Genomic DNA, 17,696 nt, shown 5'->3' with positions numbered 1-17,696 from the left:
TTTGTGCCCTATCAGTGGATCTTCATGTGCTGCTCCTGACACAAACAACTGGGGTGGAAGGGCAGGTGTATTGCTGTGGTAACTGTAGATATGCTGTCGTTACACCATAAGCCATGTACCATCTGCTTGGGATGAGACCAAAAGCTTTTGACCGGATAAGCTCTCCAAAAGTCAATGTTTTCCAAAATTGTATTCCTTAATGCAGCATCACATACTGTTACAGTGGGCTGAGGAAGAAGGCGTTCGTTCACATGCCCTCGTTACCCAACCTGGACTTGCATAAAACAGGAGACGGGGTAGGTGGACCTGCTTCCTCACCTCGCTGCGCTTTTTCTCTGTCACTAGGTGATGTTTTGTTGAAGAAATTGGCAGAGGTAAGTAGTTCAGGTCTGGAGAGTAAAAGTCCAGGCCAAGATTTTATTTCAACCAACCAGTTGAGTCCTCTGTGACTGTGACTCTTTATGTTCAACTGGCTGGTTGGAACAAAATCTTGGTCTGTACTTGAACTATCTGGACCTGAACTACCCACGTCTGGAAATTAGGTAGCAGAATAATTAAGGATTAATGATGGAATAAACTAATTTAGGTATTAGAATGGGATACCGGAGAGTGGAGTGTTTCTGAAGTGATTTATAACGTGTAGAGTACAGCGGGGGGTGGATCAAAAGCCCAGGAAGTACAAGTGGACGGTTTGTTGATGTGTCTGTCTGCCCCCTGCCAGTGTGAGGTGCTGGAGGCCTCGAGCCAGCTGGCTGGCGCTGATGGGGAGGTGCGCTCGGCCGCCTGTGGCCTGGTCTGTGAATGGGCCCAGAAGGTGCTCAGCCGGCAGTTCGACTCCGTCGAGGAACTGGCCCGGTTCCTACTCAGCAGCCACTATATCGGCACCAAGTCGGTGGCAGCCCTGACGGTCATGACGGGGGCCGCGACCGGTACGGGCCCACATGCGTGTGCGTGTGTGTGTGCGTGTGTTGGCCGGCCTCGCTTAGGCATGATGAAATGAGAGACAGAGGCACCCACACAGGAAAACACAGCTGGCGTTGTTTGGTAACAAGGGCTAATTTGCTCCATTCATACAATGGGTTGTTACTCCTCCCAAGCAAATGTGATTTAAGGGGATGGAGCGCCATCTGCTGGTTATGGGTAATACTGACATTAATTGCATGATCTTCATGTTATGTGGTGCTTGCTGGCCTTATGTAACCAAAGAGAATAATTTGACCGTACCAGACACACATCCGTATTCAGATGGTAAAGATTCACTTTCCTCGTTTATAACTATTTTTTTCCTCCCCCGGGAACTATACAATCTCAGGGACGAAGACGCCAACGCAGGCGTCTGCGTTTGTGCCGACTGCGGAAGCCAACTCCTTCCAGCCCCAGGTGAAGACCCTGGCGTCGCCCTCCATCGATGCCAAGCAGCAGCTGCAGCGCAAGATCCAGAAGAAGCAGCAGGAGCAGAAGCTGCACTCGCCGCTGCCGGGCGAAGCCCAGGTGCGCAGGGTGGACGGCGGCACTGCAGGCGCAGGGACCGGCATCCCCTGCAGAAGCCCCGCCCTGCTGTCCCCTCAGCCAACCATTGGCATCGTAGTGGCTGCCGTCCCGAGCCCAATCACGGTAACCGTGCACTTGTATTGTTACTATATTGCAATTGTGCCTGTAACTGTGTATTTCAAGCATATTGCTTTCTTGTTTAATTGATTTTACTTATTGTATTTATTAATGTTGTCGGTAATTTTTATTCTTTTTATTAGTTTATACATTTTATTGGGCTATTTAATATAATTTGATCGTTATTGGGGTGTATTTTCTAGATTTCTAAAATACACCTTTCATTTTATTACATGCAATCTGTTGCTTAATTTTACGATTGTATGTCCAGTCCTTACTTTTAACGACTGATAGGAAATTGCACTATATCTGCCGCCCTCAGAAAGGTTGTTTATTCTTGTCTATTAATTACTCCACCGCTGTTCCTTTAGGTACAGAGGAGCAGGCAGCTAATGACCTCTCCCAGCCCTGTGGGTGCACCAGAAGGCAAGGTTGTTCCAGTCAACTTTCAGGTGGTCGCTCAGTCTGTGCAGTCCGTGAAGCAGTGCCCCAAGACGCCGCAGAATGTCTCCGCCAGCCCCGTAGGTGACCGCTCCGCCCGGCACCGCTACGCCCAGATCCTGCCGAAGCCTTCGGCCAGCAGTGCCATCACGCTGCGTTCCCCACCCACGCTGCTCATCACCAACAGTCCCATCAAGGCCGTGATGCCAACACCGCACGTCAACGTGGTGAAGATGACCGCCATATCCCTGGCGCCCAACGGCGGCAGCACTAGTGGTACCACCTCCACCCCCCTGCGACCGGCCTCTGCCGGAGTGGGCAGCACCGGATCTTCAGAGGAGCCTAGGTTCGGCGCACAGGTCCACAGCGGTGCCGCAGCTCCTGTGCAGTCACCTGTGCCCAGGCATGGACGCATGGCCACGACTCCTACGATCGACGTGAAGCCGGAGCCTGAAGCCATATCCGATGCCAGCCGGGCAGACAGGCTGCTCGCATCTCAGGACCCTGACAGTGTGCAGAAGGGTGTGGCAGATGCCAAGCCCAGGGCTTGCAGTGCACCCACACCACATACCAAGGGGTCCCCAGCGCTCCACGGAAAGTCTCCGTCCAACGGCAGCACTGTGGTAGCTTCCGCCATCAGCAATAACGACATCGGCGAGGGCACTTTGTACTTGACCATTTCGAACCAGGCCACCAGCATCAACCTGTCGCACAGCGGCAGTGCCCAAGCCGTCTCATCCCCGAAGGAGGTCTGTCTGGGCTCTAAAAGCCCCCGGAAACGCACGAGCATTGGGTCCGAGTTGAACCAAGCTCCTGTCAAGAAGGTATTTGTCACGCAGCAGCCCATCAGGGATGCTGACAGTCCCAAACTGAATATCGGTTCCGCTCTGAGGAAAGCTTCAAGGGCAGGGGCTCCAGCCCGACCCGAAAGTGCACCAGCAATGGTACCTGGCAAGGTGACTGTGAAACTCAACTCCACCATCCCAACTCGAATTCTTGCACTGACCGATTCTCCCGTTATGAATGCAAGTGGCTTCCAGACAGTTGTGAAGCCACAGGCCGCTCCAGAAGAAAAGGATGAGGGGACTCCTACTCTGGATCCTGACGACCTCCTTCCAGAGACCTCTGCATCCAGTCAGTCCCTTCTGGAGCAAATTGCCAGCAACTTGCAAGCTGTGGCCACCGGCTCCGGAGTACTAGACTCCTCCGCCGCCAATGGGTTTAAGAGCTCTTTGTGGGAAGAGGGGCAGCTTGACAGCATTCAGCAGCAGACCTATGTCCAGCAGATACCCGATCATAAGCAAATAGTCACGCCAGCCATGGACCAGATACCGATCCTGGCTTCAGATGCCAGTCAGCTCAACCTCCACCAGGACATCGTTGACTTTGCAGGAGGCCAGTCCAGCGTGGATTACTTTCCATTTAACGATGATGAAATGACCCAGGACAGTATTGTAGAAGAGTTGGTGCAGATGGAAGAGCAGATGAAGCTGAACAGCAGTCTCCAATCTTATGGTAGCTGCGTTGACGTAACGCTGCAGGGTCAGTCGACTGTAATGCAGGGCGCCATGCTGGCCTCCCACCAGGTGGGGGCCACCTTCTACCACTCGGCCCACAGCAGCAGCACTCCCATCCAGACGCCTACGCCAACCCCGACGCCCACCCCGACGCCCACCTCCGAGATGATGGGGGGAACCCAAGGTCTGACGCGGGAGAGTCCTTGCTCCAGGATGGCGCAGACGACCCCCGTGGACAGTGCCCTGGGGAGCAGCCGCCACACTCCCATTGGGACACCGCACTCCAACTGCAGCAACAGCGTCCCCCCCAGCCCGGTAGAATGCAGAAACCCCTTCGCGTTCACACCCATCAATTCCAGCATGACTGGATACCATGACGCTAGCATCGTCACCAGCAGCCCCGTCAAGCCCATGCAGAGGCCGATGGCTACCCACCCAGACAAGGCGAAACTGGAGTGGATGAGCAACGGGTACAACAGCGGCGGCGGGACGTCCACAGCCTCTGCCAGCATTGGGATTCTTCCCAGCTACCAAGATCTAGTGGACGACCACTTTCGGAAGCCTCACGCCTTTGCCATTCCTGGACAGTCCTATCAGTCCCAGTCCAGGCATCACGATTCCCACTTGGGCCGCCTGACGCCCATTTCTCCGGTGCAGCAGCAGGTCGCCACCATGACAGGTCTGGCCAAGCAGGAAGGCTTCGCAGTGCCTGCTCCTTTGGACAACAAAGGGGCGACGTCGTCGTCAGGTGCCAGCACCTTCCGCTGCTGCAGCGTCAGCCCGGCTGTGCGGCAGCGCAACCTGAGCGGCAACACGGCCTTGGCTAATATCGCCAGGTCCGCTGCGTCCTCTTTCAGCTCCCCTGTGGCTCCAGAACTGCTCAGCATTCTTGCCAACAGCCCAGACGTCGGTGTCGGTAGCATGTCGCAGAGGAGCCAGTCGGTGCCACTCAACGTGATGATGCAGACCGAGGTGCTTCCGGTGCAAAAGGCAGGCAACAACCAGAACATCACCAGCGTCCTACTGAGCAAGATGGATCCAGATGGTGATGATGCCGTGCGAGGCCTGGGCATCAACAATTTGCCTTCAAACTACACTGCCCGCATGAACCTCACCCAGATGCTGGAGACTGACCCTAGCCTCTCCAGTGCCACTGACACCCAAGCTCTTATCAGCCCTGGTCCTTCCACGTATGAGTTTCAGAAGCCGACTTACCTCATTAAAAACGCCAGAAGTGAACAGATAAGCCTTTCCTCTGCCGACAGCCAAGCACAACAGCGGTCTGAGGAGCAGCAGCCAGAGTCTGTGGAGCAGCAGCTTCAAGATCAGCAAGATCAAAGTCAGGCGCAGTTGCTGGTCCAGGATCCACAGCAGCAGCATCTGGACTTCAACAGCACTGTCAAGGACCTCCTAGGGGAGGACGGCCTGGACCCAGGTTCCCAGCTGGTGGGGCAAGTGGCATCGGAACTGAATGCCGTGGCATCAGATTTCTCCATCACGTCGGAGCTTTCCAGTAGCATAAGCGACCTGAACACTTTAGACGCAAACCTGCTCTTTGACCCCAATCGGCAGCAGGGACAGTATGAAGACTCGACACTGGAAGAACTGAAGAACGACCCGATTTTCCAACAGATTTGCAATGAGACTGTGAACTCCGCCGGCTTTGACTGGCTGGAGAGCAAAGACCATCCCACAGTTGAAATGTTGGGTTAATGGTTTTATTTAAATTTTTTTTATTATTGAATGTTAGTTCTATTATATTTTCGTTTGTTTTTTTTTCTTTCTTTTAGAGAACCATCTCTATGTAAAGGTTCTATAGCACACTGCAACATGAACCTGGACACTGACATTTTGTCCAGTAAGAAGTGCCGGGCCAAACAGAAATGATCGTTCTTTCTGTTTGGGTTTTTTGTTTTGTTTTGTTTGTTTTCTGTTTGTTTTACTTTATGTGCTGCATCAAGGTGCATTGCTGGTGCTATTATGTCCTCTTTCTACGCGTTTTCCTTAAAATCAAAACAAAATCCTAAATGATCACAGCTGAATAATTTCGTCAGAAAGACATGAAAGCACTGTCGCATTAGGACATATGAAATGTTAATTTGGACTTAGATTACTTTTTTTCCCATTTTAAAAAAAAGAAACTTTAAAATTTTTATTTGGACAATAAGAAATATTGTCTCCGTCACTTGAGCTCATGTTTTTAAAAAACCTAAATTTGTTTAGTAGACAGAGGATGCATTATTTCATGGATCAAGTATTTCGATTCTTCTAGACTGTTCTTAAAAGGCAACCTTGTTTACTAAACAGGTTTCACAAAAAAAAAAAAAAAAAATCTTTCTTCTGATAAATTCCCGAAGACTGCATTGTGCAAACGAACCTTGTGGAGAGAGTTGTGGGGTGTGTGATTACAGATATTATAATATATGTTTGTATATGTACATACATGTATGTGAATTGGCTGATAAGAATATTTCAAGTAGCTGACACTAATAGTTTATGAAACTTTCCTTTCAGGATTGTTTAACAGGTGCTTGTCATAAGCTGAATTAAAGGGACATATGAGATAGTTTACCAAATCAAAACAAATGGCTTTATCATCCAAATGACAGTAGGAATACTTTGTGTTAATATTAACTTGTACTGTTTTTTTCCACAATGGACAAAATCATTTTTGCCAAATGACTGTATTTTTCAATTGGGATTTAACGTAGGATGAGGGTTCTAGTGAGCAGGTACTCGCAAGGTGCCTCTGTCAGAAAACGTTTCATAACTACCAGTATCATCTAGCTTACAGATGAATTAAGCATTAAAATTAAATGGCAGCTGTGGAAATCAGTCTGTAAGACACCTGTACTGTTAAATTCCATTTCCGTTTTCGATTTGAACAAACATCTCACTTTATCTTCGCTTGTTACACTGGATGCTGTAAATCGCCCTGCGATGCTGCAAGCTTATGCCTGGTGTATCCATGTACATCGATATGTTTGCAGTTGTGCTAGAGGACGAGGCGTCTTTGAAAGCAGTGAGGTTATTCTTGGCATTCTGTTACAGCGGCTTGGTTCCCTCCATTTCTTTTGCAGTTCACCATTCAGTTTAAATTTTAGGTTTAGGCTTTTTGGTGGCGAGGGGATAATGTTGAACTCAAATTTGTTCAGGATTCAGCTCATTTGGTGGCAAAATAAGAGATGTAAAAAATATGAAAGCTGATCGGTTGTTACTGGAGATACTAGGATTTCAAGTAAAGTTAGAAATACCCCAATACCAAAGTATTATTTACTGAGGCATTAGTGGAGGATATGTATGAGAATTAGTTGAAGGGGTTAATTGTTCCCGGTTTAGTTGTGCATTTTAATCACATGTTTGCAACTATGCATTTCTCTTTAATGCCATGTTTTAGCTACTGAGTTTTACGTCTATTGGTTGCATCCTCAACCCTCATTGTTCCTCCTTGCGTTCTCAGTCTTGGCTGTTTCATCTATTCACTGAAAATATGATGGCGGTATTTTCATTGCTGAGAAACATGCAACCCTCTAAATGAAATGTCATCGTGTGGCATGGTTAGATATTAATGCAAGAGTAAAAAAAGAAAAAACCAACCTATTGAAATGCCTTGGAGCGGATGATTGACAGCTTGCGCGTTTGGCAATGCACAGGAATAAAATGCGTCTCCCTGTACTGTTGTAAATCCAAAAGGAAAATGACCTGGACTTTCGCTGAGTAACAAATGTGAGTAACACATTTTTCTAGTTCAGGATAATCGTTCATTGCTTGTTTCGGTTTTTAAAGTATCAGGCTACAGGTGGAGAAAGCAATATAATCTATGAAACTCTAAGCATTTCAAAATACATGTATGTACTACATGTATGTCTCAGATAAGGGAGGAGAGTCATTTCTTATTTAGGATAAACACTGGAATTAATCTGGGCCCTTGCAAGAAATTCTGGTGAGTAACGGCGTAGTAGCTTAAAGATCACACCGGACGACGAGAATCAGTGATGAATAGCAGATGTTTTTGGAGGTAGCCAAGTTTTTACTACAAAACCGAAGACTCTGCGGCGGCATGCTGAAAATCGGGGGGCGATTCCGAGTGCTAAAAGGTGCTCACGATCCTTTTTGCGTAGCGATTATCAACTTCGACTCGCAGTCTTTTAGGGTTTCAGCCTTCTCAGCCTTATGTCCATACCAAAGAAATGCTGTTCAGCAAGACCGAGAAGAAAATGGGATCCATGCTTATTTTGCGTTTGCTCTCCCATTAATGCTTTGCGGTAAAAGCACTGGCTTATTCTGGCAAACAGGTTGGACATTCTGTGCAAATATGGTGGCGTGAAGGCTTTCATTGTTTCTTTAGCCTGGAGTGGGAGTTAACGTGTGGAATAGGAGCGGTAATATGGTGGGGTGGGGCGGGGCGGTGGGGGGGGGGGGGTAAATTTATATATGTAATTTTTAAAGCGGGCAGCATTTCCGCAGCACTGAGAACCTTGTGTTGAGAAGCATGCTGAGAGCCACACTACTTAGTCTGGTATTTAAAACTGTTGGGAGTGGGAAGTTCTCCAGGTGAATTTTGTTGTAATTGTTGAAAATCCTGTTGAACTTCCATTTGTATATATGACAGATTTACAGAAAACAAGCCCAGTCTATCGAGAAGCTGTATTATAGTAGAGATTGTGAAATACTTCTGTGCTCTGACAGAAATACTGTACTTATCATCCTTGATCCCGTAGCCCCCCCCCCCCCCCCCATCAAGAGAGTTTTTCTTCAGAATCTCATTCTTGTACAGTCAGTGGCTTCTGACTCGTCTTGTTTTTGTTTTGGGTTTTTTTTTTTTCCTGACATTTATAGTGGTCCGAGTTTGCAGCGGAGATGTGTGCTTAGCATAAGAACAAAAGCATGGCTCATTGAGATACATCTGTGACATGTTGGTGGGATTCGTATCGTCCTGCGACAGAGGTGTCCTGTGCCCAGGGCGAGGCAGCAGAGAAATGGAAATTCAGCGGCTCGAAATTTCAGCGAAGCTTTCGACGGTTCTCATTATTGCACTAAACTTTTTACGAAAAGGGTTTGCATCCCTTTTAGGACAAATGCAACAATTATGGCCCCCAAATATTTTTTATAAAGAGTTTAAATAAAAAAAAAAACATTAACTAAAGAAGGAAAACATGTCATCTAAAAAGTGACACCATTTAATTGTCTTATGTAGCAATTTGCATTGATCTCAGTGAGATAAAATCTAACTCATTCTCATGCAGGAGAATATAAAAAGAATTAAAGAAAATTTTAAAAAAAAGAACTTTATTAAGTCTCAGTCACCATGTTGATAAATGATCATTGGTGTGCATGTGTGTTGGATTATATTGTACAAACTATTCTTTCTTACCACTTCCTTTCCTGTAATGAGGACTGGTTCTTGTTGACTGGCAAGGTATAGCTGACTCACTATTGCAAAGTTAGTTGCATTGTTTGATGTTTACTAATTCAGATTAGTATGTTCTGTATGTTCCGTTTCTTTTTCATTTTCTAAACGTTTTTTTTTGGCAAACCTGTTTTAAGTAAGCACTGATCTTTGGACTCGCATTATGAAAAGACACTTCCCCATGCACGGGCAGGGGGGCCAGTCTGCACCCCTCGTTGTGCTCTATTCTACACTGACCCAGTAGATCCTCCTCTGAACCCATCTAGGCTCGTAGAAGAATCTTCCATCTTGTTGTTGTTGTCTGGTGTACAGCGGACCGTACAGTAGTAGCATTTCAGCTGTGTTTCTCTTTTTTTTAATTCAAAGTGCTCACAGATGTTGAGAGTTTTTCTAAGTGGTTTTAAAAACCAATAAACTTTTTTTTTTAAGGAACCTGTCGTCTTTTTGTTGTTTTTTTTTGTAATGTCTTCTGTGTGATGGATGCTTACCTGTGGTTGACCATTAACTATGAAATTGCTTAATTATTTAATTTCAAAATACTTTCCTAAAAACTTGCGTTTGGAAAAGTAGCCACCTTGGGGCATACTGTTTCTTTGAGTCCATGAAAAATGTATCAGCACTAATGTAAATTGTAGTTGTGGCAGTGCGTTATTGTGCAAGTCTGGTTGCACGTTTAACATGGATTAGTGTTAAATTGTGATCTTTTTCCAGTAAACTACAGTAAACTTCCATCTCGTTTATCATCCTGAGTGGAGCAAGGTAATACACACACGATACAGATTGTGACTTACCACGGTAACACCCCCAAATATTTCTTTATTATGATTATTGTTTTTATATTACACCTCTGTCTGGACATATAGGGTATTAGAAATCTGGTGTGTTTTAATATCTTATAAAAAATACTTTTCAATTTAAAATTGAAAAGCTCCCTGATACCTACAACACCTATTATCTCAAATTATTGACAACAGAAAACTTAAAAATATACTTAGGACCTACACATTATGTTTGAAAGCTATGTGAAACTGAAGGTGAATATCTAAAAAAAAAAAAGAGTTTAATCTAGTGATTTTTTTTCTCTTTTTTTTTCATTTGTATTTTTATTTCCGGTATTTCATAATCGACTATTTTTTTCCCGACTCAGCTGTAGACCGCCTTGACAAAAAAAAATATAGCCACAAAATATGTTATTAAAATTCATTTTATTATTTGGACACAATTTTTTTAAAGATCAGTCGACTTGGAAGCTAACTTCAAAAATCCAAACTCTGCCTTCAGCTCTACTGCCTGAGGGACATATACATGACGACGTGCTTTTACAGACAGATTTGCGCGAAACTCGCAAACAGCGTCCCCGCCTGGCAAACCGAATTGCCGGTGAACGCTGAGCGCACGCTTGGTGACGTCATCGCCACGCCCCCGGCCCCGTCCCCGGCTTCCTGTTCGCCGCAGGTCAGCGGAGACGGGCCGCTGGGGGGCAGGAAGGTGCTCGCCGCTTACATTTGCGCTACGCGACGCAACGCGACGGCCTTGGAGGAGGAGGAGGAGTAGGAGTAGGGGGGCGGAGGCGGAAGAAGAGCACGGGCAGGATGGTGGACAGCGACATAACAGCTCCACATATGACAATTTAATCTGCGCCGTAACAGACGCAACTTAATGCTGAAGCTGTAACCGCTGGCCAGCAATTGGATGCTGACGAAGGAAGCTGCTCGCGTTGTGGGGGTGTGAAGTTAGCTGGCTGTCGCAAGTTTCGCCAGTTTGTCCCTAGTAAGTCGGACCAGACGGAAAACAACGATCGGGAAGCATGAGCACGTCTGCAGTGCCTGAGGTCCGAGGGCTTCCGACTGATGTGGTAAAATACCCTGCTATTTGTTACTGACTGTCCTCTGTGTGTGTGCGTGTGTGTGTGTGTGTGTGTGTGTGTGTGTGTGTGTGTGTGTGTGTGTGTGTGTGTGTGTGTGTGTGTGTGTGTGTGTGTGGGGGGGGGGCGCGCGCGCGCGCTTGTGTGTATTTGAGTGTGTGTCAGGCCATATCGTTTTAGGTCACTTATTTGGCTGGGAAATAGCAATGTACATATTTTATATATCTATACAGTTGTTGTGAAGGCAAAGAATTAATTCAAATACAGTCAGATTGGCACCTCGTTCCTTTATTATTATTGTCATTTTTATTATTAACAGCAACAAATGAAATTTTTTATTATTTACTACCGTTGCGTTTTCTTTGGGTATTTATTTGGTTATTTGGTAAATTGGCTATTTTCTGAAGTGTTTCGGCCGTCTTGCCTTGAATAGCACCTCACCCCATCACGTGTCTGTTAAAAAGGTTGCAAGGAAACGATAATATAAACGGCAAATTTAATAGCTGTTTGCGAGGTAGCTGCTGGTGATACTGTCCTGAAGGGCGAGTGTCACACTTGGCCCAGCTAGGGTCATTTTTGTTTTTTGTTTTTTTGCTCTAAACAGCTTTCTTTACATCTTAATTTCTTACCAGGAGAGTTGGCTGCTCAGAAAGACCCATTAAAAAGTGGTACCGTATTTATTGTGGAATGGATAGATAGGTACAGCTAAGAACAGTTAGTGGTGGTGACAGACTGGAATGCTGGAAGTGAGGATTTAATTGTGTCATTTTTACGCTTATTCACGTTCCTTGGTGGGTGTGCTGCTGATCTCACAGGAGGAATCCAGAATCCTGAGAGTGAAAGTTGTTGCTGGAATTGGACTCGCGAAGAAGGACATCTTAGGAGCCAGGTGAGCGTTTGGCTTGGTGTTCTTGTTTTAAGAAATGACGTTTTTTTTGTCCTTTAATGTCATTAAGGAGTCTCTTACTGCCAAGTTTTTAAAAAGATGAGGACTGGACGTGACTTTCACATGCGAAACTAGAGGGATTTCCCTGGATAGGTTTTTTACGACGGCAGAGACTGGAACACGTCAGGCAGGTTTCCTAAGTGATTTATTCATCGTTTGAAGTGTTTCCAAGGTATTGTGACATGACAGTGAGATGAATTATAGCAATATACCTCTCCCGTAACATTTTGCTCGGCCTTTTATAAATCGTATTTGCTTTCTTCATTTTGTATTATGTCCTGTTGGGTATAGATATTTGAGGATAGTGTATTTAACATGAGCCTCCTGACAGTAGAAGTTGTCATGTTACTTGGCATGATGATATGATATTGCACTGTATTAAACTAATGCTGGGGAAAGATCATGTCTTAGTATCTCCAATGTCTGTGATCTCAAAATGGTTGAATTCCTTTTTAATTCAGGTCCGTGCATAATTGCCTGTACTATTTTGTGGTGGCTATAGGTGTCGCTGTTTTCAATGTTTCTTTTCCTAGGGTAAAATTGGAACTTCTTTGAAACACCAACTGTGATTGGAACATGCTTTCCAAGCAGACCCGTTAAACGCAAGGCTGCCAGATACTAGAATTATGCCCGATATCTGCTTATGCATATGAGTTTGATACTGAAATGATCTTTTAGTAATGTTTTCTGATGTCAGTCTTGTGAACAGAGGTTCTCCACACAGACGACTATGTGGCACAGAGCCCGCCCCTCCTGCCCCCAAAGTAAAACCTATATATTATAAATGAATTATGAACATTATAAATCAGTAGAGCTGTGTTGTGACCTTTTTCATTGTGCCTAGTAGTGATCCTTACACAAGAGTGTCACTATACGATCCCGTGAGTGGGGAACTCACCAGTCTCCAGACTAAAACCATAAAGAAGGTAGGTATCCACACTGTGACTTGCGTCCACTTGCAGCTGCCACTGTATTTTATTCTGGGAACAGCGAATGACGGTGGATCTTTGTCCTTTCTCATTGCTATTCTCAACCTTTTGCCTGAAGACGTTGGACCCAAAGTGGAATGAGGAATTCTATTTCAGAGTAAGTGATCTTAAAGTGGGTCCTGTTCTTATTTAGCTTTGTTTTGTTTTTGTTTTTTTTATTGTCCGTGCATAATACTGTGTTTATTTCAATTTCATTTACTTGGGTTAGCTTCTGACCTGGCAGTGAAGGTCATTTTGAATTTCATCTCACGTTGTCACATGGGAAATATTCAGAGTTAAGTGTTCCTGAGATTTAGGAAGGTGCATACTGTGCTGCTGTTAGAGATACAACGTTAGACCTGCTGTCAGCTGGAGGCAGTTATCTTGGCTTTGCTGCCTCAGTGAGGTGTTCTCATTATCTTTAACGACATTCACCCAGGCTGTGCCAGCGATTGTAGCCTTGACGTGTCTTTCTTGGTGGGAGGTGTGTACTCTGGGTACGACAATGCCGCGCCGCTTGTTTGCGTGTCTGCGATTGGGGGTGAGGAAGCAGCGTATAAACTTCAGACATATTCCTCCCCTTCGCAGCCGACGGTTAGCTCGATGTCATGCTGCTTGTTTGTCGCCCGTGTCCTTTAGACTAGCGTGACCCGCCGTTTTCTCCACCCAGCCGATATTCCAGCAGACGCTGCCGTAAGCGCTGGTGGGCTCAGTAGTTTGCCTATAAAAAAAAAAAAAAAACTTGCGTGGGGTTTTTCTGCTTAGTGTGCAGCTGTTTGGGTCACAGATCAGCTTCAGGCTGATGTCAGCCGAGACATCGACACCCACTGCAGTGGTGGCTGATGCATCTTCGGGAAAATTCACTGCGTCACTCAGCCCAGCTACACTGTCAGGAAAAAAAGGATAAAGCCCTGGTACAATTTTGTTCCCCGAGGGACAAACAACATGCAGGGTACATTTACCTACAGCTTGGGTACAGTATGCAAACCCTTGAGGTTATAACCCCAATGACTAGCTGTACCCTCTAGGGCACAAATTGATACTATTCCTAACAGTAAATGGGAACTTCTGACTAAGGCAGGACTGTATGGAATCTACGTTAGTGGTGTGGTAGCTGTTTGGGTTTTTTAGTTGCCATACCCAGCGTGGCTCTGACTGCCATCGTGTATAGAAGCACGTTGCCGTCCGCTGTTGGCCATCTTCCTTCCCGCCGTCCCGGAGCCTTTGAAGGGCGGTAATTGGGTCAGGGGTTGCTTCTTATTCTCTGTGCCAGTTCTGGTTGTCGGTATAATGGCACGCAGCTGGTCTCTCCTCCTTATTTCCCCCTCCATCAAAGATTGAAATCTGGAGAAGTCAGCGAGGGTGGGGCCTGTGGCTCCCGGTCTCGGCTGAAGGTCGCGCAGGGACCTGGAGGAGGCTTGATTGCTTTTTTAGGTCAAGCCTGCGTTCATTGTTACTGCAAAACTAAGTGCTTCTGTTGCGTTTGCTGCCTGGTCCCCTCCCCTGGAATCAAAGAGAGGCTCCTCTAATTAGTGGGGAACTTTAAATGATATAATAATAGGTGAATTACAGCCCATCAGTGCACACTACTTTGTGGGGGGTGGGGCACGCCGTGAGAGGTATGGTGCTCTTTCGCGGTGATGCTTTAACTTTTAACGTGACCTGTGTTCTTATCCTCACCCCTAGCCGTGGGGCTGCGCCCCACCCCACCTGTCAGTGCGGCCACTGGCCCCGCATGACGGCCATGTCTGTTTTACGGGGGGAGGCTGCATGCTCTCTGCCACCTTGGCGTGGGGCCAAGCAGTCTGGCCCGCTCCCCGCTGGATGTGCTTCTCCTCTCTTAGGCCCTGCTACATTGCCAACTGGACGCAGGTTACGCTGGCTGTGCTATTTCTCACGCCTCTGTCTTATTAATAGCGTTATATGACACATTGTGGGCTCCCTGCAGGGCATGATTGATAATTATTGCTTTTGATTTCCATCCATCTCCCAACTGCTTATCCTGGTTAGGGTCAGGGGGCCGGGGGGGGGGGGGGGGGGGGCTCTTGGAGTCTGTCCCAGGCAGCACGGGGGATGAGGCTGGGCACACGCTGGTGAGGCACACACACAATCAGACACTACAGGCGATTCAGAGATGTCAGTTACCCTGACTGCGTTCGGACTGCTGGAGGAAGCCCATGTGCGACGGGGAGAGCATGCAAAGTACAGACACTCATAGAGCGGGGGAGGGAGTCAGGCCTCCATCCCTGGAGGTGTGAAGCGGCAGAGTCTGCCTCTGAGCGGCCCTGCATCCCAGCGCGCTATAAGAGAATGTGCTCTTAAGCTCACATGACTCTTATGGGTATTTACATCAATACACATGCACCTTGATGGTAAATATCTCATTTATTTCGTGTTTTTGTTTCTTGTTAATTCTGAAAGATAGGGTGTGATCTGTGTTCTAGAGAAGCACCACCTCCCTCATTTAAACTGCAGGAAAGGAACTTCTCCTTACTTAAAGTGGAAGGGGACCCGTTTGGCTGTTTGGTGCCGTTTTCTTGTTTTAAAAATTTGCATCTGATTTTGTTTGACTCTCGTCAATGGAAAGAGATGAGGTCTGATATCACCAGCTTTGCATCTGTGTGTGTGTGTGTGTGTGTATTTGCGTGTGTGGGTGTTTGGGTGCGGGGTGTGTGGGTGGGTGGGTGCGCATGTCTGCGCCTACACCTGAGTTCCCATTTTTGTAATTATTACATTGTGGGGACCATATTCCCCCACAATGAGACAAAAAATCTCAAACTTTTTGCCCTGCAGGGACAGTTCTTTGGTTCCCGCAAGGAGACATTAACTTCATAAAAATCTGTGAATGCTACAGAAAAAACTAAAGATGCCAAAGTCTTGTTTTTTGTTTGGTTACTTAAGCTTAAGGTTACGGTCATCATTGTTGGGTTTAGGGTTATGGCCATAGAAATGAATGGAGGCACACACACGTGTGTGTGTGTGTATGTGTGTGTGTGTATGTGTGTGTATGTGTGTGTCTGTGTGTGTGTGTGTGGTTTTGTGCCTTCTGGGCTTTAGAGTGGTGTGATGCCAGTACTTAAGCACTGTCCTGCTTGCTTACATTTTTAATAACAGTGGTGTCGCCTACAGTGAGTGAGTCTGAGAGCAGAATTTGATACGTCTCAGTTTGTGTACTGATGCAGTGAGGAGTTATTTTTGTGATACTTGCTTTTACAGCCACAAATGATTATTTGTGAAGCATAGCCCTGTTTTTCCTCCATCCATATAGGTTACTAGGTTAGCGTGATTAAATGAAAACTCACTTTGGTTGGCTTATGTTAATAAGGTGGAAATGTATTTATATTGAGATAAAAAGCGATGTTGGTGCTCTCCTGTTGAGTGTAAGTACTGTTATGTTTATGTAAGGTCTCATGTTTCATGCTGGCTGTAAAAGTGGCTTTAAAAAGGTTGAAGGAATGCTTTGTTGGGGTGCCGAACTTTGGAGTCTGTTTCTCCAATGTCCTGACAGCTGATTAGTGAGTGTGAAGTTTCTCGGGGATCTTTTCAGCCATACTGGGTTACTGTCGTCCCCCAGGGCTGTGGGCCCAGGGCCCAGGGACTGGGAAAGCGAGAGCTGCTCCAGAACCGGAGCAAACACTGGGCGCCCGCCTGGGCTGACATTCCATCCGTCTAATGGCCACTATTGGGGCATTTTTTAATATATATATATATATATATATATATATATAGTTTATTGTTGCAGAATGCAGAGCGACCGCATTTCTACTGACTGTGTTTTCTTTGTGTGCCTATTGAAATTAACTTTTTCATTTCCTGGTTTAAACACCTTCAATTCCTTGTTTTTATACTTGTCAGACAACTTGAGTGCAGTGCATGTTGGGGGTGGCTTTCCAATTGCCGTGTAATTTATTCACAGTTTTCAAAGACTGTATCAAAGATGCAAGGGTGTAGTATAATGTTTTCCGTGGGCGGTTAACTTTTCCTGCATTTGAGGCTGTCAGTCTGGGACTGCTGCCACTGGTTGGATGCGGGTGGTTGGAGAGATCCGAGGTAGACTGGCAAAGGTCCGCTGATCTCCCTGTTGTTTGTTTCCTTCTAGGTTCATCCCCGCAAGCACCGGTTGCTGTTCGAAGTGTTCGACGAAAACCGCTTGGTAGGTGTCTTTGGCCCGGCTCGTTAGCGGCTTCCGTAAGACCCGTCTGTGGGTCAGCGGTGTCACTGCCGGTTCCATTGCTGTTCCCGAGTACGGTAGTCACCTGCTGCACAGCTACAGCTGTCTGCGGGGTGGTGAGATCTACATTAAATCTGCAGCAGTGATCAAAATTCATGCTTGCTTACACATTGTGACATTTTTTTACCCCCTATGATTGTGTTGCTAGATTCATTCACTTTTTTTTTTTTTTTTTTTTGCTTTCTCAGCCCATATTGGAAAAACTAATTTGCAAAATTCACTCATTTCGCAGGATTCGTTTTCGGGAACATTTCTGAGGATTTAGTTTGCGTAGGAAAAGCGATGAAAGTTCTGACCGACTGACAGGGAGTTTTGATTCTCAGTACTGGAACAAACTGTGAGGAAGCCTGATTTTAGGTCTTTGGCGGTCTCATCTCAAAAACAGCAAAAATGTGACATGATTTTTAGGAAATTACTCAAATCGGTGAACTGTGTACAAGTGAACTGTGTTCAGAAATGAGAAGTGATGAATTGACTATTTTATCTGTGTTGTTTAAATAGGGATCTATGCCTTAATGGTCTGACCTTTCGGGGACCTTGAATGGGCCAGTGTAGGATTTAATAGCCGTTTTAAATCTGTAAAGCCTTGGTAGAGGAAATGGATTGTGCCTGGGGGTGGTGTTAACACTAACTTAACTGGTTGCCAATGAACCGTGACACAGAGCATGCATCACACACTCTCGCTGACCACAGCGAGTCCTCTTCTCGGCA

At 46.1% G+C, this 17,696-nt stretch overlaps 2 protein-coding genes across 3 annotated transcripts in view; both read left to right on the top strand.

The window, feature by feature from the left end:
- LOC125751885 (DNA-binding protein RFX7-like) overlaps nt 1-5,943 on the top strand; it is a 29,216-nt gene extending 23,273 nt beyond the window's left edge. The window contains exons 6-9 of the mRNA XM_049031283.1: nt 215-296; nt 722-929; nt 1,313-1,614; nt 1,980-5,943. Coding sequence (XP_048887240.1) covers nt 215-296; nt 722-929; nt 1,313-1,614; nt 1,980-5,279 — 3,892 coding nt within the window. The 3' untranslated portion in view covers nt 5,280-5,943. The remainder of the gene's footprint in view (nt 1-214; nt 297-721; nt 930-1,312; nt 1,615-1,979) is intronic.
- A 4,465-nt stretch (nt 5,944-10,408) lies between these two features.
- nedd4a (NEDD4 E3 ubiquitin protein ligase a) overlaps nt 10,409-17,696 on the top strand; it is a 30,014-nt gene continuing 22,726 nt past the window's right edge. Inside the window, exons 1-5 of one of the 2 annotated variants that reach the window (XM_049031489.1) lie at nt 10,409-10,831; nt 11,656-11,729; nt 12,634-12,712; nt 12,834-12,872; nt 16,854-16,907. In XM_049031489.1, the coding sequence (XP_048887446.1) occupies nt 10,784-10,831; nt 11,656-11,729; nt 12,634-12,712; nt 12,834-12,872; nt 16,854-16,907 (294 nt within the window). In that variant the 5' untranslated portion in view covers nt 10,409-10,783. Of the gene's footprint in view, nt 10,832-11,655; nt 11,730-12,630; nt 12,713-12,833; nt 12,873-16,853; nt 16,908-17,696 lie in introns of both variants that reach the window. The other variant, XM_049031488.1, reaches the window with a different exon arrangement.

This window comes from Brienomyrus brachyistius, chromosome 11, assembly GCF_023856365.1.
Source record: "Brienomyrus brachyistius isolate T26 chromosome 11, BBRACH_0.4, whole genome shotgun sequence".
Lineage (NCBI taxonomy): Eukaryota > Metazoa > Chordata > Actinopteri > Osteoglossiformes > Mormyridae > Brienomyrus > Brienomyrus brachyistius.
This window is presented reverse-complemented; position numbering and strand designations above follow the sequence as displayed.